The 26,518-nt window shown below is 43.2% G+C and overlaps 1 protein-coding gene across 6 annotated transcripts in view; it reads right to left on the bottom strand.

Moving 5' to 3' along the window:
* Window positions 1-5,897: 5,897 nt before the first annotated feature.
* Window positions 5,898-26,518, bottom strand: part of RAPH1 (Ras association (RalGDS/AF-6) and pleckstrin homology domains 1) — a 174,198-nt gene continuing 153,577 nt past the window's right edge. For 3 of the 6 annotated variants that reach the window (XM_075933801.1, XM_075933804.1, XM_075933802.1), the window contains 6 exons: window positions 25,362-25,505; window positions 23,276-23,386; window positions 20,556-20,654; window positions 19,616-19,736; window positions 18,465-18,607; window positions 5,898-11,470 (listed from right to left, as the gene is read on the bottom strand). In XM_075933801.1, the coding sequence (XP_075789916.1) occupies window positions 10,310-11,470; window positions 18,465-18,607; window positions 19,616-19,736; window positions 20,556-20,654; window positions 23,276-23,386; window positions 25,362-25,505 (1,779 nt within the window). In that variant the 3' untranslated portion in view covers window positions 5,898-10,309. Of the gene's footprint in view, window positions 11,471-11,535; window positions 12,255-13,969; window positions 14,040-18,420; window positions 18,608-19,615; window positions 19,737-20,555; window positions 20,655-23,275; window positions 23,387-25,361; window positions 25,506-26,518 lie in introns of those variants that run through there. The other 3 variants (XM_075933806.1, XM_075933805.1, XM_075933807.1) reach the window with 3 other exon arrangements.

The following is a 26,518-nucleotide window of genomic DNA, read 5'->3' on the forward strand; positions in this document are numbered from 1 at the left end:
TACATCTTTATTGAATTGTGCATATTCTATTGTATAATGAGCTATAGTGGGAACTTTAATGCAGTATTTCTTTTGTCCTCTCCCATGCTTAAAAAAGTATATTTATACATATATTTATATATATTTATAACATGGCAAAGCTCCCCCCAACCCAGAATTGTCAGTTTAAAGGAGCCTTGTTTTGTATTTTAAAGAGGGAGGGAGGAGCAGTCCCATTCAAAGATAAAATGTGCAATTTTCCTTTAAAGCAGTAAACATGAATGTATTTACAGCACTTTCAGTAAAGCTTGCTGCACAAATCATTGTAATGATATTTTCTTACATGTGCATCTCCACCATTAGAAAGGACACCATCAGTGGCTACTAACAGGTAGTGTAAGCCTTGAAACAAGCTGTGATGATCCAGTTAATGCTTGTTCCATGGCATTTCAACAGATTCTTAAGATTTAGTTACAACTTCTGAATAAAGAGACAGGAAAAAACTCCATTTTGTTTTCTGTTAAAGTATAAGCTCTCTATCAACATGTGATACCCAACTATTCACCCGCAGCACGAGACACAGCAAGGAAGCAAATTGCTTAGTGACTTCTTGTTTGTTAAATGACACTTTTTCCTGAATGATGAGATGGGGGAACTGACTGAACATGTCAGCTTAATCCAGTGGAGCCCAAGGGGGCTGCAGACCACATGTAAGGGGCTATGAAAGACTAAGAGAAGAAAGCTCCAGGTCCTAGAAAGGGCATTTTGTTTTTCTGATAATCAAAATTCTGGGAGTACCTCCCCCAGCTGGTCAAACCTCAGGGCTGTGTCTACACTGCACCCCTTTTCCAGAAAAGGGATGCAGATTAGACAAGTCGGAATTGCAAATGAAGCGGGGGATTTAAATATCCCCTGCTTCATTTGTATAAACATGGCTGCCGCTTTTTTCCGGCTAGGGACTTTGCCAGAGAAAAGCACCAGTCTAGACAGGGATCTTTCAGAAAATAAAGCCTTTTCCGAAAGGTCCCTTATTCCTGATTTTAAGAGGAATAAGGGATCTTTTGGAAAAGGCTTTATTTTCCGAAAGAGCCCGTCTAGACTGGTGCTTTTTGCCGGCAAAGCCCCAAGCTGGAAAAAAGTGGCAGCCGTGTTTATACAAATGAAGCGGGGGAATATTTAAATCCCCCGCTTCATTTGCAATTCCGACTTGTCTAATCTGCATCCCTTTTCCGGAAGACACAGCCCCAGAAGTGTGGAAGCCTTTAGTTCATGCTGTGTCAAATGTTGCACTGGGCCTGTAAACATTTACTGAGTGCTTCTCAGTCAGTTTTCAGTGTGATGGCAGGGGCCACGGGCCATGTTTCCAAAGGGGGCCACACCTTCATTTGAAATGTTTCAGGTGAAAACTAAAAAGGTGAAACGACAACTAACAAGGTGAAAAACATTGGTCTAACTTTTGCCCTATAAATGTGCATCGGCAAGGCCATACACAACACACCTGCCTGAGCTACACTGCCACCTCTTTACTTTAGCTGCACCCCAGCTTGTACATATTCATTCTCACGAACCAAGAGAGCAGGCACTGACTACATGTTTGGTGCAGCTAAGGCAGAGGCGGATACAGAACACCCGTGGTAGAGGAAGATCTCAAGTCTCATGGCTGCTGACAGTAGACTCAAGGTGTAAAATGCTTGACAGAGGCACTGTTGCATCTAGGCTGCAGCTGAAATTGTATTCCCAGAAAGATTTTTACACCAGTAGTTCCTTATATCAGGAACACTATTCACAAGCCCTTCCTTAGTTATTATGGTACCACACCCCAAAGTAAGAGGAGAATTTTTGCCCAATCTCTACTGCATCTCAAGCATATAACACAGGCCGAATAGGGGCTAAACACCCACAACATCCATGCCCCAGAACTCAGCCCTATGTGAACCCATTACTGGTTCCATTCTCTGTGGTGGTGTTTTTAAATATACAAGGGACAAATGGATTTTAATTCATTTACTATACTTTTGTCTCTATTCAAAGAATAATGAAGATTGTAATTTGTGAGATTAAGCAGCAGATCCCTTTGTGCTCATGTCACTTGTTATTGGAATGCTCTGCTGGTTTTTCCCCTCCACTGAAGAGACTCGAAAGGGAAATGGCAAGTCCATTTGCAACAAAAATGTAGGCGTTATAAATAAAAGCTTTACCGACAGAAACATTCAAGGCTTCCACATTTCACAGGAAACAGAAACAACATTTCCCATGAAGTGTTTGCCACCCATCTGCTCCACAGCATCCTCCTCTTTTGAGCATGCCAGGAAGTGAAAGAGTCTAAAAAAAAAAGTAAATGAGGCTGTTTTCACTGTCGAGACAAACGGAAATAGCCCCCACACACACCCCAAAAAATAAAAAGCAACAAAATATTTGAAGTCATTTTAGTGTTAATATGTTGAGTGTCATTAACAGTAGAGGAACAGTGCTTACATTACTAAAGGAAGAAGAAAAAATGGACAGATCAGTTGGGTCTTTATTCCAAGTTATGGCTGACTGGTTATGTTTATAGCATCAAAACGATGAAATTGCCAAAAAAAAAAAAAAAAAAGATGTAGAGCGTGAGTTGCAACAAGCCTAATGCAAATTTATAAGCAAGTTTCATTTTCAGTAGTGCTAACAGATGGACTGGCACATTTTATAGCCAAGTGCAAGCAGAACTCCAGCTCACACGTGAGTTTTGCTCCCTCATACACCAACCAACCCTACAACCTGATGTGCACCCCCAGCTATCACTGAAGTTAGTGGCTCAGATTCTAAAGCCAGAACAAACCTCTGTGGTCAGCTAGTCTGACGACCTGTTGATCCCGGGTTCTTGCCCTTTCCCTGAATACACGCGTGGTTTAACAGGAGCATAGCAATACACTCCATTCTGTCCTGAGCCCCCTGCTGCAAATCCATCGGAAGGGCGCTAACTGCAGAGGAGTCACTCTGGGTGGAGTGGTTGTATCACACAGTAGCCATTTAGAGTCCTGTACACTAGGGCTACATAAAACACAAACTAACAAGATGCTGTCAGTCAGCCTCAGCTGCAGGGGAAAAGATCACCTTGTCACCTGCTAATGTAACAGGGTTCTTTGCAGTTTTCTGTAACAAGTGGGAAAAAAATACAATTGTTCCCTTTTCATGCTGAAGCCGTGTTTTTCACTTCTCTTTTAATGTCAGAAAATAGTTTTAACTCAAAATAAAGCTGGCTGCTCCCTGTCTGAAATGCCTATGGGCACTGAGATCAAAAGATGAAAAGAGCTTCTTACTATGCAATGCTAGGACATGCAAGCACTAGATACTAACGCAGGGGTTGGCAACCTTTTCAAACCAAAAAGCCAAACTACATCAAAATGTAGAACAAATGGTCATCAAAAAGCCGTATAAGAAAGCCCATTTGCATGATGTGCAATGTATTATGTATTGATAATTGACATGATTAATAATAGCACAAGTGAAACATTTAATGGGATTTCTGCTGCTGCAGCTTTTCACACATATTTGAAGTTTACATCATAACTGGTCAAAGCCAGCTTCATGCATGTATTCAAGCTGTTTCCTGTGACTCTTATGGCAGGGGGCTGGAGATGTGAGGGTGGAGGAGTCTGACTTGGGGTACAGGAGGGGCTCAGGGCTGGGACATAGGAGGTGCAGGAGTGTTATGACTCTGCAGCTAGATCAATTGGGGGCTTGTTGATCAGGCTTCATTTTTAAATGAAGTAAAATCTTATGTCCAACACAAAAGGTTTCAACACTGTCTTTGTTTATGGCAGGGGTGAGGAACCTTTTTTGGATCCTCTGACCCTCAGAAAAACAAGTTGGGGACCACACACGTGAGAAGAAAAAAAAAACCTTAAAAAAACCCCAACCCTCACTGATGTGGCCCCCAATTGAAACAACTCACTCCCCTGGTGCGCCAGCCCCATGATGTGGGGAGGGTCAGGAAGGACTGAGGTTGAAGGTCTCAGGCCAGATTTACTCTTCTGGGGATCCAGGGTCACTGGATTTTGGGGACCCCCTCGGCACTGGAGTGGAGCCAAAAATAAGGGGATTACTGGGCAGGACAGACCGGCCAGTGAGTGCAATAGAGACTGGGGTGCAGGATCTGCGCGGGAGGTACGGTACAGGAGCAAGCTGGGAATAGAGTGGGTGGCCAAGGGGGAGGGTTCAGGAGCAGGCTGGGGGCGTGGGGTCTTGACAGGGGAGGAGAGTGCAGTATCTGGTCATGAGGGACTGTTGAAGGGGCACTTACTTGTTTGAAAGCAGCGGGGAAAGCCTCCAGGAAATGTGTCCATGTACTGCTGTTCCCACCGCTGAGGGAGGGAGAGTGGAAGGGAAGCAGTAGCATGCACAGCCTTGGGGCTTCCCCAATGTTGCAGGGGGCCAGGAGACTGGAGCGCCAGCACTGGCTCCCAGCTGCGAGGGGAGCTAGGGAAGGACTGAGCTCAAGCTACAAACAAGACACATCTGGCTCGCAAGCCACAGGTTACCACCCCCTGCACTAAAGCAATCTCAAAGTTACACTTGGCCAAGAATTGTTTACATTCCTTTTTCCATAGTCTGAAGCCTCGATGACAGCAGTCTGCTTTTAACTGCTTTTTTCTGTAGTGCACTACAAATACTGACCGTTCTCTTGTCCTTTGCAGACCTGCATATTCAGTGCAGCAATTAGTCATGTGTGCTACCTGCAGAACTCAAATGTGCCACAGATGGACACCAGCAGGATTTTACAAGCAAAACAAGATCAAGGACACAGCGCTGGTTTCAGATTATCAGTGATCTCTGCTTTTTTCTTTCATTCTCCTACTTGCTACAGGACATCAGCAAAACAAGTCAGCTATTCCTCCAGTCTACAGGCAAGCTCGCCCTGGAAAACCCCCTATTTTAAAACACCTGCATGTCCACCACTCACACCATAACTGCCATGCTCTTTATTTAGAGGGGATCAATTTCATGTTCAAAGTTCTTTTTGTAGTTAATTGAATTTCTAATCATTTAAACCTGCCCTTTCGTTCTAACGTAACCAAGTCCCAGCAAATACACCCCAGGACTATATGGCCCCTGCTGCAATTAAAACATGATGGCAGAAATGGTTGGATGGCCATATGTTCTCCTTGGAGGAGCAGCGCCAGGATAACTTTTGCTATGGGAAGCAGTCGGATGGGCCAAGTATGTGTTTAGAGAGACTGTATACCACCCTGCAGTGGCCCTGCTGTTTCTATTTCAGTAAATGCTTGGCTTTGCTTTTACTTCCTTCTTGCTGAAGCTGTTTGGGTTAAACAAATTCCATCACCTTCTACCAGGCTGTGGCACTGAGCAGTTGCTACTTGCTCTGATAATGTTAGAAGGAAGAACCAAGCTTGGCTCCAGTTCCTCTTATTTGTCTTTTTACAGAGCTGTTCTCTCTTCTCTTCCCCCACTTACTCTCTGACCCCATCAGCAGTAACTCTTCCTAGTCTGAGGCATCAGCCTTGCCATTTTGCTTTAGTGTTCCATGGTGTCCCCCCACAGAAGAGAAACCGAGAGAGCGTCACTGTGTTGTATGTTCCTATCTCTCTGCCTCTCTCCCTCTGCCCGCCTGCCTATCTTGTGTTTCTCTAGACTGACCTATTATGGGATGTAACCTAGATCCTCACTGCGTAGCCTTGCTGAATTGAAAACCTCTCCTGTGTCTCGGTGAGCCTCAGGTTATCAACATGTTCTAGGAAACACCTACCAGCTTGCATTCTCATCGCAATTCTAGCCCCTCCAGAAGCTGAGCTGCAAGCACGTTGCAGACCCATTAGTGTTTCCAGATTAGAAACAATGTTTTTTTTTTTAAATAAAAAGAGCTTAAGATTCTAAATCATTAACAAAGTAGAGAGGTTGACTCGAACAGTAACATTTTCTTAAATGGATGGCATTTTGTCTTAGACCAGCCCTGCCAGAGATGCTGACATGGAAGTCTTTCTCCTGCAAGAAGTATGAAAATCCCGTTTTATATATTCAAATATTAATTAGTCCCCCACAGTCCTGTTAGGTAGGCAAGAGTTATTCCCATTTTCCAGATGGGAAAATAGGTAAAGAGAACATCTCAACAGGTTAGAGAATGCAGTTTTGGGAACATCTGCTCTTGCAAGAGAAAAAGCACTCTGCATGGAAGATCCTAGTAAGTGACAAAGATTTGTTTAAAAGTACAAATTAAAAAGTAAGCATTGCTTGCAAACAAGGCTTATGTATTTACTTGTCACTAGAACAGCAAATAGGTTGGAAAAGCAAGTTACCCGGACTATTCATTATTGCCACTCTGTGATCTAGTTTCAGTAATCGTCATTGACAGAGTTGCAGCCAGTCTTTGCTACTTAGCTTGCACCGGACTAGGGACAAACACTAGCAAAGACCACAGCACCTCGAAGAAGAGTTTTGCCAAGAAATACAAATGTTGAAAGCAAGGAGTGGAAAAACCAGAACTCAAGAAAAGCTTAAACAAATGACTGGCTGACATTTTAAAAGATCACCGTCTTTTGTTTTTGTAACTCTGTTATCCTTTACGCTAATGGTCTCCAACCTTTTTAGCCACAAGATTGCTTTTTCTATTTAACTGCGAAGCAAGATCTACTACAAACCCAAATACCCTTGCCTCGCTTCCTTCCCGCCCCTTCTCCTAGACCTCACCCTGTTCACTCCATTCCCTTTCTTCCCCCATCCTCACTCACTCACACCAGGCTGGGTGCAAGCTCTGGTCTTAAGCCAAAGAGTTTGGAGTGAGGGAGTGGCCCCAGAGTGGGGGATTCAGCTGGTCCTGCATCACACCTGAAAGCATCTGGCATGTACAGCAAAGGCTCCATGGTGCCACGTGCTACCCCCTCATCGACAGGCCCTGAGCCCACAACTTCTACCGGCCACGGTTCCCTGTTATTGATCAATGGGAGATGCAGGAGTGGTGTCTGCAGCGAAGGACAGCATGTGAGTTGCTTGCTCCAGCCAAGACAGGTTTGGCATTTTAGAACTCCTTAATCAAAGAATTACATTTAAGGGTAAGAGAGAAATGAAAATTATGAAGTGCACAGACCAGTCAAAAATCCAAAATAACCCACTTTGCAAGCAGTAGAAGTAGTAACAACCACCCCCCCACTGTTTGTTGGGTTGGGAGTGAAGGACAGTGTGTGTTTGTGAGAATGACAGACACACAGTGTGTGAGAATGACAGAGATTTGCATTGCCAAGCGCCCTCCATCCCTTTCTCTCTGTGTGGAGATGGGGTATAAGAGGGACACCCTGACATCAGCACCTCCTCCTTCCCCTTCCTCCCACACCCAGCACAGCAAGCAGGAGGCTCCCAGGGGGGCAGCTCCAAGGCAGGGGGCAGGAGCAGCATGACAGCGGGTGGAGAGGCAACTGAACAGCCAGCACTTGAGAGCTTCCTGGCCAAACCTGTCAGGATCACCTGTCAGAGACCCCAAGATCTACTGGCTGGTGATCAATAATAGATTCTGCTTTACGCAGATACAGAAATTAAGAGGATTTGCTGCATCAACATTTCCTCAAAGATACAATGAGTTGTCAGATTGCCCAAAGCTAACAAATCACAACAAGATTAATTCCTGTCCCCGTGATGACATTCGCTCTTTTTGTTGCAAATATGAAGTTTTGTTTTCTGACTTCCAGCAAACTGCTCAATGGCTTGCATTAGTGATCATGGATTCACGGTCCTATGGAAAACAAATATTAGACAAATGTAGGAAAAGTAGAACAATTCTCATCTGCCTTTGAAAAAATTTCATTCAAGACATTCCTCTGCTACTATTATGAACAGCAGCAGACCCCAGAGACACCTACACCAAATGAATGAAAGAAGGAAAGGCTGACGGATGCCAGTGGAGATACCGGAGAGAGGTTGAAGAGAAAAGAATTAACAGACCAATTTAGGTCTCAGAGAACAGGAATGCACACTGGCAATGGACAGCAGGTAAACATCAATAAAAACTATGAGGTTAGAATTCCTATCTGTGTACCTTTCACTCCACTGGAAGGGGCGAGTCAGAGGGCCAGCATACAGTACAAGCAGCAGAAGAAACAATGTAAAAAGTTACAGCACCCTTGAATTGTAGCATAGCTTAACAACCTCATTACTAAGATACGACCTAGCTAGTGGAGCATGCTTAAAAATCAACAATGCCAATGCTTTTAAGGACACTTTATAAGCAGAAAAATAGTAGAAACAAAACTTTTGTGAACAGTTTGAAAGATACAAAAAAGTGCCTTTCCACAGCAGTGCTTTAAAAATGCACACAATGGTATATTCTTATTGCTCAAATAAACCACTCTACAATATTAGAACAATTTCCAGGAGATGCTGGAGGTGCTAAAGCAGAGTCAAAACCATATGAAAGAGGTCAGCAGGCACAGCACCACTCATTTTCTCTTTTCACAATGCACTTACGTAAAACTATACAAGTGCAGATGTTTTGTGACAGCTTCTTTCCTAGTCAAACACTCAGGTCCTCATTTTAAAAGTATAATAATAATCAACAAGGGGGAACAATGCTTCCCACATCCCCAAGTCAAAATGGCAAACAATCTCTCTTACCAAAGACTAGTTTCTGGTTATCAACACATGAGATAGTACAGCATTGCTTGTGATTTCTGGGCTGCTTTCTTTGTTTCTTATTTTAGAAACAACTAGAATCTATTACTGAAGGAAAAAAGGTAAAATTCTGACCACCCCAATCCGATTAGTATCCCTTTCATGATCAGGGAAATTCACACGAATGCGCTAACGTCAGAGTTATTTTACTATGTACACTGTACTGTACGAGACGCAAGATTGTTTAAACTAACTATGCTACCATATCACAATGTCCAATACCCGAGTAAGGCTGCACAATCAAAAGCTAGCAGATAAGAAAAAAGATTCTATTATTTTGACTGTATGGTTGTAATCAGCAGCAAATAAATAAGAAATCAAATAAAATACTCTCTTTCCTCCTATTAAGGCCCCTCATGATGTAACAGGATTCCTCACAGATTTATCAGCTCCCCAATTATATATATATTTTCAGTCATCTTCTGTGACTCCCAGAAGTGCAATTTGTTAATTAATAGGCATATGCATTTGGTGCAGTCTCAAAAAGTCAAAGAAAACAGGTTGCCAGCTATTCTTGGACTGAAATTACTTCTCATCTCCCTCCCTCCTCAAATGAAAGCTTCTAGCTCACTGCTTAAGAATTACAAAGCTTCCTTCCGTGTTCTCAGCCTTTTTTGTAAAGATAATTCATCTCTTTGGGCACCGACAAGATGAGTGTCTATAGATGGCGTGAGAGAAAATTGCTGAACACAGAAACATACCTGTATTTTCAATCAGATATATACATGTACTGATGATGTAGCATCTTCGGTGCGGGTCGGCAGAGCCTCCCCATGTGTCAAAGTAAGGAACTGCAGCCAAGCAATGATTGTAGGAGCTCTCAAAAGGAGTTCGCAAATCATCAGTTAGAATGCCTATTGGATTGGAATAATAAATATGCATTCCACTTAGTGCATGAACAACAAAGTTGGAGCTGAGAGTGGTTTTCAATTATTTGGAAGGGGAGGCTCTTTATAGTATAAATATAATTCACTCCAGCCCATTATATATAATTCTCTTTTTGTTCAAAATGTATTTATTTTCAGTAGTATTATGACCAGAATGATTTGGTATGTTGTGTCTGCACTGCCAATCAATTGACAATGTACAGATCCTGACACAATGCTTCAGTTCTGTACCATTTACCCGTCACAAACTGCCAAAAGATGCTTTTCTGATTTAAAGTGCCCCCTGCATCTTCATTTTCAGGTAAAGGTTTGACTGGTTAGAGTCCAATTTCTGGCAATATATATGTCAGTGGACTGAAACAATAAATACAGGTCTACAAAAACATTCTGGTTATCTTCTATAATGCGACTTAATATATCACAATCTATTATAGAACTACATTTATAATACATGCACGAACATGTCTCACATGGACAGACACTACAAAAATTTCTTTTTTTCTTAAATGCAGAAAAAAGTAAGAAAGGTTTTTGGTCCAATCCATACGAATGATAAAAGAAACTGAAAGGGAGAAAACAAAACCCCTCCACGCCTTTGAAATAACCAAACCCAAACCCTCTAACTTTTTGGACTAGTTCTGAAAGGGAATGCATATAGTTACTCTTAGCGACGGGGAAACCACGGCTTGATCACGTTACCTCTCAAGTCACATGTTTTCTCTCTCTACACAGTACAGATTTGCTGATTGTAAAATTGACTGAAAGTCACACAGACATAGTTCACCTAACAATTACCAGTCTCTAGACAGCTTGGTGTTCTGATCCCTTTTAGGGGGAGCGGGAGGTGGCCCCCTCCGCAACGTTGCATAGCCTGAGATGTGGCTGCCTCCATAGCTGCCAGTCTTTTGCTGGTCAGCAAGCAGTTCTGGTGGGGGTGGAGGCAACACCATGTCATCCATTGTGGCAGTCGGTTCTGTTCTGGATACACGGGAAGAAGAGAGGGAGCCATGCCGAGTGATGGACTTCCGCTGCAGAGTCCTGTTTAGGTCTGCCAGGAAGCCAGGCTGAACACTAAGGCTAGACTTGGGTGAGGTGGGCACTTGTGGACTGACTGTCCCCTGTGATTCCATGATTTCTGCCTGTGTAAGTCGTGTGCTGTCATTCCGCTTGGGGCGCGTGGGCGGGGGGGCTTTCTTCACCGATGATTTAGACCAGGGCTGAGGCTGGGGATTAACAACAGCAACTTTTGGAGAGGCGCTACCTGAAAACACTGATGGGATCTCAATTGGTGGTAACGGCAAGTCGATTTCCGGTGGAGGTGGTGGAAAGTCAGAATCGGATGGAGGAGAAGGAAATTCTACCATGGGCTCCTTCTCAGACACTCCTATTGCAGGTGCCTTTGCTGAAACACCTCCTTGCTGGAGAACTATAGGCAGATTCACCCCAGAAAGATTTAGCTTTCCTGGCTTTGGTGGAGCTGCAGGAGGAGGTGGGGACTCCTTGGAAGGAGACCCTGAGGGCTCTGGTGGGTGTGCAAATTTGCTGACAAGGCTGTCTACCGAAGGTCTCTTTGATTCATGGTACTCAGCAGAGCTGCTGGATTTGATGCTGGAGTTTCGCTGAGGTGTTGGGGGTGGCTTCTTCCCTCCAGGACTTGAGGTCTTGCTGGCCTTTTTGACTGGAGATCCCGCCTTGTCCAGGGTAGGAGAAGCTGCAGAAGGAGCTGGGGAAGGTGGTGGAGGAAACACTAGGGTGCTCTCAGGTGGAGGAGGAGGAAAATCAGGAGATGGAGCAGAGGTGGGTTGCCACTTGGGTTTTGCTTTCACTGCTGGCGGTGACTGTGGGGCCCCACTTGCTGGGACAGGCTTCACAGGCTGAGGCTCTGTTGCTGGAGGGGTTGGAGGAGGTGGAAACTGATTGGCTATTTGCTTCACAACAGATGGTCCAGGAGACTGCGGAGAGGGGGGAGGTTTAACTGAGAAACTCTGCTGTTTTGGTAAGGTGGGAGGGGGAGCAGGGCCTGGAGGAACAGGGGCTGGCAGAGGAGCTGTGAAATTCGGCTGCTTTTTTATCACAGGAGGAAGGGGAGCAGGCCCAGGGGGCGGGATGTGAGTCACGACAGGTGATGCAGCCTTTGCGTTTGCCTGAATGGGGGCAGGCAGAGTGGGCTTAGGAGGAGCTGGGGGGGGAGGTGCTGCAGGCACCGGGGGAGGCACAGTGGGGGGTGGCGATGAAGCTGTTGGAGTCACATTCTGTGGAACCTGATGGATTTTGAGTGGGGGTGGTGGTGGGGTAAACGGTGGCACTGATGGAGTACATGGGGCAGGTTTCAGTTGTGCCATAGCTGAGCCTGGGATAGGTGGGGGAGGGGGGGGGAGGAGGAGGGGGAGCCACCAACATGGGCAGCTTTCCCAGTGTTGTGGGTGATAGCATTTGCTGGATGACTGGGGGAGGTTTAAAGAACGGTCCAGTGTGCTGGGAGGCATTCTGCAGCCTTGTTATCGTGCTGTACTTGACAAACACAGTGGCCGCCGAGCTGGTTGAAGGTGTGGACTGGCTGGGAAGAGGTGGCGGTGGTGGTGGAGGAGGGGGGGGAGGAGGGGGGGGAGGTGGTGGCGGGGGTGGCGGCAGGGGAGGTGACGGTTGGGAAGCTGTATATGGGGTTGCCACTTTAATTTGTGGGGACAAGGCAGGTGCAAGAGAAGTGAAGGGCCGGCTCACAGACTCCATTTTGGCCTAGAAGAAGGGGGTTGGGGAAAAAAAAAAAAAAAAGAGAGAGACACATTATGAGAGGTTCTAAATGTGTTTGTCATTGAAAAAGTAAGAGACAAATGACAGCATGCAGAAAACAAAAGCACAGCGATGCAGCAGAAGGAAATTCTGAACACTGACAAGATGGAGGCATTGGCATGCACTTACTGGGGGGCTGGTAATGGGGTCTCCCAAGGACCGAGTGCTTGGTTTACACAGCTATATGCCTGAAAAGTCTGAAATTTTCTGATGAGATAACAGTTGACAGGGAGGCAGGTGCAACCCCCTCACTGTTGTGGTTGGGTATGTAGCACATACAGAACTGCAGAATCCCAATGATGTTTATGATGTTCATCATTGGGATTCTGGCCGGGTGTAAGGGTTCACCCATGGAGAGTCCCTGGCAGGATTGGAGGCCTTTGGGAGGAAGCCATGCAGAGTAAGAAATACAGCAGATATCTGCTCAGGTCTGGAAGACTGAAGTTGGACTAGGTTGACACAAGGACTTCAAGATTGCCATGGTCTCTACCTGCATCAGGGAATGCCATCATTTTATGTTAGTTCTGGTGATGGTCTTCTTCTGATAATGTTTTGCTACATGGAAACCTGAAAATATTCTGAGAGGAGTGCAGCATGCTGTAAGAACAGGCTCTACACACTGGTACAGCTCTGCAACATGCACTGATGCCCAACAATGCAGGGAGAAAAAGGAAATTTCATGGAAAAATCCTCAAACATTCTGTATAAAATAAAAAAATTGATATACAAAAACTGTATTGATAAAGAACAGCTAGACATGCAACTGAATGTGAACAGAGAGCAGTGATGAAAAGAAATGGGTTGAGAAAGAGAAGTTTGCATTCTACAAACTAGCCAGCCAATTCATTTGATTAGCATTAAGGTTAAAGTGGTTTTAATTGTAAATATACATTTCTGCTAAAAACTGAAGAACACAATTATACTCACTCCTAAATTTTTTCTCACCCCCCCCACCCCCTTACAGCCAAGCAGTGTGTTGCATGGTGATTGCAACAGAAAGCCTTCTGAGTAACTCAAATGCCAAAACCAGCTAAGTAGCATGGACAACCACAGTTACTAAACCAGTGGCTCTGAACCTTTTGTTCTTATGACCCCTTTCACATAGCAAACTTCTGAGTGCAACCTCTGCCTTATATACAAACAAGTGGTTTTAATTTAACACCATTATAAATGCTGGTGGCAAAGCAGGGTTTGGGGTGGAGGATGATGGCTCGCAACCCCTTCATATAGTAACCTCACAACCCCCCACCATCCGGGGGAGTCCTGACCCCTAGTTTGAGAACCCTGCACTAAACAGTTTATTAGAACACATTTTGTCAGTGCCACCATATATTACATATGACTGGCTAACTAATATGAAATTTTTGCATATCAATTTGTTACAAGGGCCAATACATGGACAGTACTGTATCAACTCTCCCTTTGACTGGTAGAAAACTGAAATATTAACTTATGCTACTCAATGGAAATAGAATGACTTATAATTACTGTGGCAGGTGCCCTATTTGTCAGATTAGGCTAGTTAGGCAAGGAATCAGACAAAACCCTGGAGCAATTCAGCAGGTTCAAAAGAAAGATGAAGATCTCTTATAAGGGTTAGTCTGCAAGATTCTGATAATATCAATCATCCAGGTTAATGTGCTTTCAAAACAGCCCCTGACCTTAATTCTGCCCTGTTTAAGGCATGCCGGGCACGCAGACCTTAGCTGAGCTGGGCTTCACATTTGATACCTGAGACAGTGAGGCAACAGGAGAAACACAAGGAGCATCAAACTCAAAGAGGGCTCCAGAAACGTAACAAGTACGCACCAGAACATGGCAGGGTTTGCGAAGACTGGGAATTAAAAACTACAGGTGAGGTTGTTCTGTGTGTGACCCACTCTGCCTTGTCACTTAACCATGCTCTGAACTCTCATTTTGGCACAAAGTATCGTTATCCCAGTTGTATTTAAAATTGGAGAGTAGCTCATACACTAAGTACATAAAAACATCAACCTAAATAACAATATCTTTGATGTCCTTTACTGTAATTACCTGAGCTAGTTAATAAAATATTCTTAGGTTGATTTAGAAGACTAATTATTCATAAATTCAGAATCATTCATTCGCTCCAACTGTATTGCCAAAGAGCAATCTTTTTTATAAGCAGTTAGATTGCCATATGGATGGATCTGATCACACAGACAAAATACGTAACAGCTCTCCTTGCTCCATTCAATGGTCTAATGCCTTTATGAAAGTTCCCCTTTCTGGGACTCCTCCAACATAATTTTTTAACCTAAAGGGTTTCTACTATTCACTGTTCCTTTCCTAATCATAATCTCAAACTTGCATTATGATTATTCTTCTGCCTAAGGGCCTCACTCCCTCTGAAGCTCCTCCGGGTTTTGCCTGACTAAAAGATAACTGAGCAATGAAAGTCCTCCTGCAGCAGAGAACTGATAACCTAGGAAAGAGAGATTAAGCACAAGTCTCACAATGATCTTACTGAGGGCTACAACTAGGCTGTCAGACCAAGTTTCCATTTTGAAACTTTTTATCTTGTTTGGTCTCCTTTAAAACCAGCAAACACACCACATGGATGCTACAATAAACCCTCAAAAAGCACTGCTGGAGTCTGCCTACACCAGGAATCTCTGTGATTGTAACAGCCTCTTTATAGCATTGACATTTCAGTGACAATATTCTTCCTTCTGCCCAGTAGACCTTAATTATTATTATCTCTTTAATTCTTTGAGTGATGGTATTGCCAACACCAGAGATGTAGGCAGGACCAAAATTTTGTACTATAATGTTTCAAGCAGTGATTGCTCTATTCGAACTGAATCCTTCAGTTGTAACCTCTTATACTCGGCTTTTTAAAAAGTGTACTTTTGAATTACAACTTAATATACTTTGAGTAAGTGCAAGAGTGAATTCTGGAAATTTTTAGGGCAATCCATTCACCTGTGTGAAGGAGAAAAAAAAAAAACTTTTGTTAGAAAAGTTGTTCCAGTATTTCTTGCACACAAATAACTCAAATTGCTGAATTAGAAAACTTCAGTCTCTGTACACGGATAACCCCCGAGTAAGGAACAGAACAAAAAATGTGTTTTAAATATTCTTTAAATCCAATGTAGTACAAACTCTCAGCTGAGCATTGCAACTGGCAATGAGAAGTTGTAAAAAGACAGCATCACAAGTCCACAAGATTGAGGCTGTTTAACTCTAAGAAAATTAAATGCAAAAAATTTTAGTGCAACAGCAAGATTCTTCAGGTTTAAAAAAAATAATCAGGAAATGAAAAGTTACAGTGCTCATAGCAACATTATCTTACCCGCATTGCATATACTGTACCAATTCAAATGTTCACTTTTGCACATGCCCAATGCCTGATGCAATTATGCATGTCAGGATCACAAGCATGAACCGACGTTCAGCTTTTATGCACTTCTTAAAGTTTGGTCCACAGCATGCTGCATTTGTTATTAAACTATGTACTGAATTATCAGATTTAGACCAAAACAAAAATCCCCCCATCCAAGATTGTAGATGCTCTGACAAATTATGAAAACAAAAAGTATGTGCAGTGTTGAGTTCATATTGCTAAGAAAATTGTCACTTGTGCGCTGCTTAACTTCTTCATGTTTGAATTCGACAACTTATGTTGCATCAAATTATTTTCTTCATTTAGTTACATATTCTACAACTCTGGCTCTCAACCAGGGATCCAGTGTTCCTAGAGGGCTGTGAGCAGATTTCAGGTGGTCTGCCAAGCAGGGCTGATTTTATACTTGCTGGGGTTGAAGCCTGGGGCCCAAGGGCACATGTAACTGAAGCCAAAGCTTGAACAACTTAGCTTAGTGGAGCCCTGTTTGCTACCCAGCAACACTGGCTTTGGCTCGTTCGTGCAGAAAAACAGTTGCTGCAACAAGTGGACAAGGGAGTTTTTATAGCATGATGGGGGCAGGGGTTGGAGGGAAGGGGACGGAGACCTCAGAAATAGAAGGTTGAGAGCTCTTGTTCAACACCACCATATCCCCACTGGAGAACAAATGAGAGCCCTATGCTTTCTATTTAAAATAACAATGTTATTATCTAAAATTATATTAATATAAAAACATTATCTTTTCTAAAATGAATTCAGTGTCTGTCATAGATGTAGGACAAGAAGCAAGGGACTTAAATGGCAGCAAGGGAGGTTGAAGTTGGACATCAGGAAAAACTTCCTGCCTTCCAGGATGGTTAAACACTGGAATAAAAGTTGCCTAGGGAGGTTGTGGAATCTCCATCTCTGGAGATATTTAAGAGCAAGTTAGACAGACACCTGTCAAGGATGATATAGATGATGCTTGGTCCTTCTGTAAGGGCAGGGGACTAGACTCGATGACCTGCTCTAGTGTTCTATTATTCTATGTAAGATTGTCAGCACTGAAGTAGTCGTAAGCATCTCTCACACTGTCCTGCCAATGTATCTCTACCATCTGCTGACACTGTTAATTTTGATTCAGTGCTTGTTCAGCATTGAGGCATCTTTGCCAAAACTGCCAACAAAGCCATTCATTATTGTAAATTTTGTGGTATGTCCTATTGTTCACAAGGAATAGCATTAATAACTTATTTCATAATGGAGGTGTATTACTTTGGTTATTACTAACCCACAGCGACCTGAGCCAGGTAATAAGGAGTTAAAATTCTTTATACCCAGTTACCAACAACATGAAGTAACTACTCTCCTCTCACTTCTCAGTTACTACTTCTGTTTCATGTTTTTACTACAGCACACTAAAATGCACTGCTTCCATTTTTATAGAACCCAAATAAAAGCACCGAGGGGAAAAAAGGTTCACCTAGCTCCACCTCTCTCAGTTTCTCATAACTTCACAATGGGAGGACGTGATTAGTTTCATACATAAAATTTTTTTCCTGAGGGTATTTCATTCAACATTTTGACAGTCATTGTTTTCGCTTGATCTTTTTCAATGTTACTCAGTAGAATTCTCAAGTCCTAGCTGTCTTATACCTAATAACTGGAGAACCAACTACAAAAAAAGTCAAGTTTCTATGGGCATGTATAAAACCTGAAAGAAAGCTCAAGAGGTGACTCATTAAGCCTGGAGAAAGCTACATTTGAAAACCATTATAAAGCTAGAACAAAAAACAGGACTATGTAGCACTTTTAAAGACTAACAAGATGAACACATGTGAAAAGGACATATCAAATGTTTTTTCTTTGTGATCCTGCCTAATATCTGTTTTGTGGGCATTGATCCTTTGGCGAAGTGTCTTGAGACGTCTGTCCAATGTACTCACTCGGTTAGGTCCAATAATGGTATCAGCAGATTCACTCTGCTGATACCATTATTGGACCTAACCGAGTGAGTTATAAGATCAAGAACACATATTCCTGTGCATCCAGAAATATAATTTATGCTATCATGTGCTGAAAGTGTCCGTCTGCTATGTACATTGGACAAACGTCTCAGACACTTCGCCAAAGGATCAATGCCCACAAAATAGATATTAGACAGGATCACAAATCAAAAACAGTTTCTTGCCATTTCAACCAGAAAGGAAATTGTCTCAATGACTTGATTACCTGCATCCTGCTTCAAAGACCTTTTCAGACCACACTTCAAAGAGAATCCTCTGAACTGTCATTCATGCTTAAATTCGACACTTTACGCTTAGGGTTAAACAAAGACATGAATTATCTTACCCATTACAAAGATAGCTTCTCCAATTATCACCTCTAATATCATTAGCTCACAGACATTTACCTTCCCTCCCTCCCCCCCATCTCCCTTCTGTTCTGAAATTTTATTTGTCCTTTTCATATGTGTTCATTTTTTTTTTTAATTGTATCCTTTGGTATATATGGTTGTGACAATTTTCTTCCACTATTTGATCTGAGGAAGTGGGTCTGGCCCACAAAAGCTCATCATCACCTAATAAACCATCTTGTTAGTCTTTAAAGTGCTACATAGTCCTGTTTTTTGTTCCAGCTACACCAGACTAACACGGCTACATTTCTATCTCTATTATAAAGCTACATATTGAAAAGGTGGAGTAACAAAAGAAGAGGATCTCAGTAAAGACACAGATGCAGAAGAGATGTCACTTTGTTTCGTACATTTTGTGGGGGTGCTGATTTTCATGCTAAAGTCTTCTTGTTACCTTGCTGGACTCTTCCAGCTGAGTGCCTCGCTTCCAGGCCTCAGAAAAGATAGAGCTGACAATGCTTTGGGACCGGACATGGCCAGTTGGCTGGGTATCAGAAACGCCACTGTCAGATTGATTTGAGTGATTTGATTGAGACTCTGTTTAAAAAAAAAAAATCACAGAAAAAAAAGTTTGCTTTTATCAAAGTAAGTCGATGCATTTTAATGAGACACTTTTATGAGGGACACTTGCTAAGCAGAGGGGTGACAGGTTAATTTCACACTTGCTAAAATACATTTCCACTAAAATAATTAGCTCATGGTCACACTGAAAAATGGCTGGTGAGAAATACCTCCTCCCAGACAGCGCTCCAAACCCCCCTGACAACATCATCTGCAATCTTGTGAAAACAGCAGCATATCACTCATGTGAAAGCGCCCCTCCTCCCCGGCCTTACAGAAGTTTCAGCTCATGTTGCCTGGCCCAAGAATGCTATGGTATCACAAGAGTTATACCTTAGATATCTTTGCAATGCCCTGTTCATGCAAAGTGTAACAGAGCTACAAATAAATTGTTTTCAGTAGCGCTATGCTTGACTACCCATTACAGGCACAAACCCATTCAGTACTAATTAGCTGTGAACAATGAGGTGAAGGGACAAACTGCTCATCAATTTTTGATCAATTATTTGTCTTAAAAATAGGCTTGTCACAGGACTGGAATCAGTGTTCTTAAAAGTATGTGTGTAAACGGATTTGTGGAATTTCACCTCTGAGTAGAGATTATTTTTCATGTATTTATTTCACATATTTTAACCCACTAAAGAAGTTTAAAAACTGTACACATCTCCAGTCATCACTGAAACACCAGCCAGGGATGTAATTTTGGAAATTGGAAAGAACAGGTACAAGGCATTTAAAAGGATGCTTCCTTTTTTTGGTTTTAGATAAATTCCCTTTTGGTCTGAATGAGAACACTATGTTTTATTACTACCCATCACCACTTCTAAAGAACAGAACAGAATAAACTGCTTTTTGAGAGTAAACTCAACTATTGGAACTATGTGGAAATAATCAGTCACATGTATTAGTCTTTGCTGGAGTTTTTAAATTATTTTATAAATAAATAGTATTAACAATATTTATAGGTCAGGCTATTGTCATTACCTGGTAAACTGGAAGAGCTGGAGCCTGACTTTATACTTGAGCTGGACAGGGAAGTCCAGTCATATGCTGACTCGGTCCTTTTCAGCGCTTCCTGATAGTTCACATACAGTTGCTTCCCATACTACATAACAACATGCAACAACTGGTTAGATTGTGCTCTTTTCAGCTTCTTGACTTTGCCCCAAGTTGCTTTTGCCCTGTTTCTTTCAGTCATGACAAGCAGCAGGCTCTCTGCAGAGGAACTTGGGCACTTTGATTATTTTCAATTGAAGTTTTGTTTTTCATTTTGTTTAAGAAGAGTGGTATTGTCTTCTCTCCCTTGTATGATCTAATTACTTACATTATCTATTTCTCTTGGAGAAGAAATGTCAAATATCTGGTAACAGGCAAGAAAAGTGAAATAATATCATCTACTTAATCTACTGAGCCAACCAGCTGGTTTTAAGTAATCATTACTTCAACTGCTACATCTCTGCTTTCGATATAGCCACCTTTCTCAAATCCATTTAGGAGTTAGCCCAAAATGAGCCAGCATGGCTAAAAACTCACAGTGATGTCTCAGTGAATGGGAGTTCACTGTGGGATCAAACAGCAAGAAAGGAGTGATTTGTATAAGCACCTTAAGCAGCAAATTGATTAAGAAGTGTATATACTGTTGATAAACTTTAAAAAGTAATATGTACAAAAACTACCGTAAGACTTTTGTGTTGCTAAATATAGTGACATTTATAAAAAGATAATAGGCACAGTTTCAATAACTGTTTCAAACAAGTAACATTTGACCCATAGCTGATTAACGTCTGGATTAGTTAATTTTATGTCTTCTCGTTCCTCCTCACTGACATCATTTGCCTCAGTCAAATAATATACAGGTAACACACTATTAAACAACACTATATTGCAAGGATGAATCCTTGTATTCCTCTTCCAAAGTAGTTACCTTAGCAATACGGATGCCATTTATCCACTGGTGTAAAGTTCTCACATCATCACAGCAGAGATATTTAATATATTGAGACTTCTTCTGGATTTGAGGGTGCTAACAAAAGAATATTTAATCTATTAATATTTTATTCAAGAGATTATTAAGAAGAAAAAGAATTAAAATGTGTTATTCTTGAAGAAGGGGCTTGTTCAACATACTGTTAGTCAATCCTGACATCATTACTTTCAAATCCAGTGGAAAATTAAAGCAGGAAATGCTAGAAAAACATTCATTTGTCAAGGTTCTAATCAGGACTTCTTACCTGTTGAAACTGTGAAATAACTGATGTGTCATTAAAGACAGGATATATTAGGGATTAGTAGGTTGCGGTGTTCCAGAAAAAAGAAAGATTACTTTGCATCCAAAGTGGCACCATGGGGACTATCTAACTAGCACCTACTGCAGGTTTGCAATGTCATAAAAAGGGCTTCTTACAGTATTTTGCTGTAGGAGCTCTTCTGCCCCTTGCAATCTTTGAAAGTGGTCATGCACTGAATTCAACTGGTCAGAAAATTCCCTCTTTCTAGAAGCTGCGGGAAGAGAAGATGCCTCTCTCTTATGTGGTCGAAGAAAAAGGGTTAGTCTTTGTCATCTGACCTCTACCAACACCTGCATCACTGAAGGAGAAGGGAGGAAGAAAACTAATAATCCCACCTTCCTCTATAAACCCAAACTTCTTTTTTCTACCTCTAACTATTAATAGGGTGGGAAATAATTTTTAAAAGGGGGCCACTTCAGAAATTTAAAATGGCCTGGGGTGGGGGAGTGCAAGAAGTCTTCCCCTTCCCTCTCCCAGCCCCTAGAGAGAAACACCAGCTGTTTTAAAATAGCTAGCAGTTCCCTCTATGCACCTAGCGGGAGGAGACCTCACATGCACCCCCTGCCCCCAAGCCAATCAGGGTCTGGGGGCAGGGGAGTGCGTGAAGTCTCCTTGCCCCTGCAAGAGCATGCAGCGGCTAGAGACACATGCCAGCAGTTTTAAAATTGGCCTGATTGGCTTGGGGTGGGTGAATGGCAGGGAAGCCGCGGGCCGGATCCACTGGCTTGGCGGGCTGGATCCGGCCCGCGGAGGGCCCTAAGCCCATCCCTGAACTATACTGAGAGTTGATGAACAGGGTCTACCTGCTGCCGACATCATTACTTTTATTAATATTTTAAATATGAAAGCCTGTTAGATGAAAATTATATTTGAAGCAGAAATATTAACTAGTCAAATTACTTGCTACACCCCCCTGCATTGAAAAGAAACAACTCTACTGTTTTTTTAGAAAAATATCCTATTTCAAATTTGATCTGTGACATTTCAGATTCAAATAACATATGTACTACAGGCAGTCCCCGGGTTACGTACAAGATAGGGACTGTAGGTTTGTTCTTAAGTTGAATCTGTATGTAAGTCGGAACTGGCGTCCAGATTCAGACACTGCTGAAACTGACCGCCAGTTCTGACTTACATACAGAATCAACTTAAGAACCCCAGGCGTCCCCAAGTCAGCTGCGGCTGAAACTGATCAGCAGCTGATTCCAGGAAGCCCGGGGCAGAGCAACTCTGCCTGGGGCTTCCTGTAGTCAGCGCTGGTCAGTTTCAGCAGAAGCTGACTTGGGGACACCTGGAGCAGAGCAGCTGGGGTGCTGCTGGGTTGCTCCAGTAGCGCCGCTCCTGGGTGCTATTGGACCAACCTAGCAGCACCCCATCTGCTCTGCCCCAGGCGTCCTGATTCAGCCGCTGCTGAAACTGACCAGCAGCGGCTGAATCAGGACCTGGGGCAGAGCAGCTGGGGTGCTGCCGGGTTGGTCCAGTAGTGCCCAGAGCCGGCGCTGCAGGACCAATCGGCAGCGCCCCAGCTTCTCTGCCCCAGAGTCCAAAACAAAAGCCTGGTCTGCTGGGGAGGGGGAGCACACTAGCTGCCCTCCCCCTCCCCAGCAGACCAGGGACACGGGGAGCAGAGCCTCTGAGGCTTTGCTCTGGCAAAGCCTCAGAGGCGAGGGACCCCGCCGCGGCTGCGGCTTCAGTCCGGGAGCCTGTGGTCTGCTGGGGACGGTCCCCAGCAGACCACAGGCTCCCGGACTGAAGCCGCAGCCGCGGGGGGGTCCCGCGCCTCTGAGGCTTTGCCAGAGCAAAGCCTCAGAGGCGCGGGGAACCGCCGCTGCTGCCGCTTCAATCTGGGTGCCTGTGGTCTGCTGGGGACCGTCCCTAGCAGACCACAGGCTCCCGGACTGAAGCTGCAGCCGCGGGGGGGGACGGTCCCCAGCAGACCACAGGCACCCAGATTGAAGCGGCAGCAGCGGCGGTTCCCCGCGCCTCTGAGGCTTTGCTCTGGCAAAGCCTCAGAAGCGCGGGAACTTGCCCGGTGCCCCTGGTCTGCTGGAGACGGTCTCCAGCAGACCAGGGGCACCGGAGCAGCTTACGAACGGGGCTTTCTCGCCCCGACTTCCGGGGCAAGAAAGCCCCGTTCGTAAGTGCGGATCCGACGTAAGTCGGATCCGCGTAAGTCGGGGACTGCCTGTATATGTATTCTTGGGACAAAATGCTCCAGAAAAAGCATCTAATTCGTTAATCATGTAGTCCATAAAAATTTAGTGGACTACACGATTAACTGAGAAGGGCTGGCACTGCAAGCACTCAATTCCAGCTTGCGCTGTTTGGGAAAACACTTCAAACATTTATAAATTACCTTCAGCACTAAACAGTAATCTGTAGGGGCTTTGTACTTGTTCCGATAATCCTGTCCATAGTAAACATTGACATGATCTAGCTGAAGAAAGCACACGAGATCCCGCGAGACCTATTAAACATAAAAACATATATTTATATATTTAATATTATGAATAAATATTAATAAGGGACATGAAAACCACAATGAAAAACCTTGATTTAAATACTGCCAACTCTTCACTCCAAGGCCTGGTCTATGTACAAAGATGTACCAGTATTACTAACAATAAAACACTTCTCCAATTTTGTCAAATGGGGGACAAAGTGTGTTAGGACACTCCCAGCTTGGCAAGCTAAACCGATGGAAGCATGTGCCCATATGTAAAGTTGCACTTGGTTTAACTAAAATGAGTATTACATCTTTAGTCCAATCATTGAATTTTGTGTACGTAAACAACCCTTTAAACTGGAATTACCAAGAACAAAGCACATGAATGCAAATGGATGAACCAGTTCCAAGAAGCTAAAGTAAAAAACAAAACTGAACTAACCCAAGAAATTGGTGCCATCAAAATTCAATGAGAGCGAGCTAATTTTCTAAGGGCAAAATACCAGTATCTGAATTTTAACCAATAAGAGGAATAAGAAGTGAAGTATTAACAGATAAGAGGAAAATACTAGTTATCTGAGACAACCCGCCAGAACGTACTGAATGTTTAAGAGGTTTCTTATTCCACTCACAAAACACAGTATTATTAGTTAAAATGGCAAATGAATAATCAGTAAGATTAACAAACAATATGCCAAGTGGAAAAAATAAATATATTTATTTTAGAGCGTTGTGCGTCCGTCTGTCTATGAGTTCATCCATCTGTGAGTCCATTTGTTCAAGGACTCCTCCTAAACAGTAAGAAGCTAGAACCACCACATTTGGTGTGCAGTTTCCTCTTATCCTAATTTAAAGCAAGATCAGGTAAATGGGATGTGCCTGAAATGTGACTGTTTTCCACAACACAGAGAAGGAGTGGACTGAGAGGGACAGGTGTGTTTCTCAATGACCACTGGGGGCTGCAAGCGTAGGAGACAGTTCTACTGCAGAGTGACCACAGGCGGGTGGTTGCACAAGGAAAAGAGCAGTCAGACCTCCCCATTTAGCTGTTGGCCATAGCTAAGTGCCCCCCGACCTCAAGCCCTGCCCCATTGCCTGAGCAGGGGGGGGGGGAAGTGGGGAGGAGAAGGACAGCAGGAATTTATAAGCTCTACTGGCCAGTGGCCTAGCCACTGCAGCCTTCCTGGGAACATCACCAGGGTTGGCCAGAGCAGCACAGCCCCTTCCCTCTTCTAAGGAACCACTGGCCAGGGCCATCCAGCACAGCCCCGGGCACTCCAGGGAGCTGCCATTGCCACAGCAGCACTGCCCTGGCTGGTGAGCCCCTCCCCCCCTTCCAGCCCTGAGCCCTCAGACCCAAGCCCCCCATCCTCTGCCCTCTTGTCCTCAGCCCTCTACACACCTTCTGCACCCCCTGCCTTAATTCCTGCATCCCCACACACTGTTCTTTTAGCTTTCATTTTTGAAAAATAAAATCATTTAAATAAACCATGTTTCCTCAAATATTTCCTTGGCACAGATTAGTCAGGGATACACTAATACTGGTAGCGCCACTTAGTCCTTCAACTGAGAACAATTGGAGTAGGCAGGAGAAAAGAAATTGAATTGGTCTGGTCCATACTCACACATACCTTTTAGGAGATCTATTCTACTCTGAATGAACATGTATGCTGAGTTCTTCTAAAGAGAAGGTGTTTGTGACCTGGATTTTGAATTTGGGGTCAGACTGTTTTATATCCCTCTTGAATAAATAATTATTCACTTATATTTTAATGCTGGATTTTTAATTAATTGTAATCATAATATAAGCAAGAACATAGTGCAGCTAAAACTCTGAATATTCGAGTCCTTCTATACACATGTATTTAAATTATCAAGAGAATGTCCATTTTACTTGAGTTTTTCATTTAGGAGACAGAGAGCTTTCAAAGGGCAAGTTGAAATTAAACAATCACTCTTAAGATAGCTATTTTATAGAGTAAACAAAGGACAATACCTTTGCTTTTCCTTTAGGGACATAGTAGATACCAGAAGCTCGCAAAAGAAAATAACGCTTCTTCCAAGACTTCTTGCCATCATCTTTCAGCCACAGGACTCCCTCAATTTCTGGGACTGTTACAGAACTTCCACAAAAACATTCCTACAGGGGGGAAAAGTACACAAAAGCATATTAATTGTTTAAAATGATGAAATAGATTGGGCTTAGAACCCTGTTGGCTGAAACCTTTATCTAGAGCAGCGGTAGGGAAACCTTTTTTGGGTCAGGAGCTGTTGACCAACAGAAAAATCAGTCAGAGGCGGCATACATGTGAGAGGCAAAAAACAACCCATATCCCAAAAACCCAAACCACCCTCAATGACTCACTGAAAAGACGACTCTTCCTACATTCTCCTCACATACCAGAGACTAAGGAGGCCCAGGCTAATAGATTTTGTGTGCTCCAGTCCCATGGTGGGGCGGCAGAGGGGCTGGAGAGCCAGAATGGACTCCTCAATGCTGGGAGGAGCCCTGAGCCTCAGGGGCTGGATCCAGGCAAGCCAAGGGCTGCATCTGGCCGTTGGGCCCGAGATTCCACCCCCTCCCACACACCCACCCGAGCTAGAGAATATATGCAGCGTGATTAGTGTTTTCTCCACTCAGTTCGAAAATGAAAGGCAAAAGGATAATTATCAGTATGTGCCCATTTGAACTTGGTCTCTGATTTAATAGTTCTCCCCTCTGGTACAAAATGTCATTAAGGGTGCTATTTGTTGACAGGTTTTTTAACCAATGTATATCAATAATGGTTCCAAAAGTGCTCCAAAGGTTTTAACCAAGCCTGAAAGATCTGGGCGCACAGCTCAGCTGTTGAGTTAAAAGCTCAGTGTTAGTTAGTAGGCCCACCTATGTTCCATAACATTTTTAGTATTAGACCATCTCTACTTTCAATTTGCATAAAACTCTCTAGAATGTTAAGCTTATTAGGATATATGATTTTTATTTTTATTCCTATACTTTTTGATTGTTTATTGTTATATCCAAGTTGCTTAAATTCTTTTGATTTTCAATAGCTTCCTTTTCAACAGTTACCTGTCTCCTTTGCTTTATGATTTTTGTGGGTTTTTTCAATCTGTTAGACCAGGACATTGCCAAATGCTTCTAAATTAGCTTAG

This window comes from Pelodiscus sinensis, chromosome 7, assembly GCF_049634645.1.
Source record: "Pelodiscus sinensis isolate JC-2024 chromosome 7, ASM4963464v1, whole genome shotgun sequence".
Taxonomy (NCBI): domain Eukaryota; kingdom Metazoa; phylum Chordata; order Testudines; family Trionychidae; genus Pelodiscus; species Pelodiscus sinensis.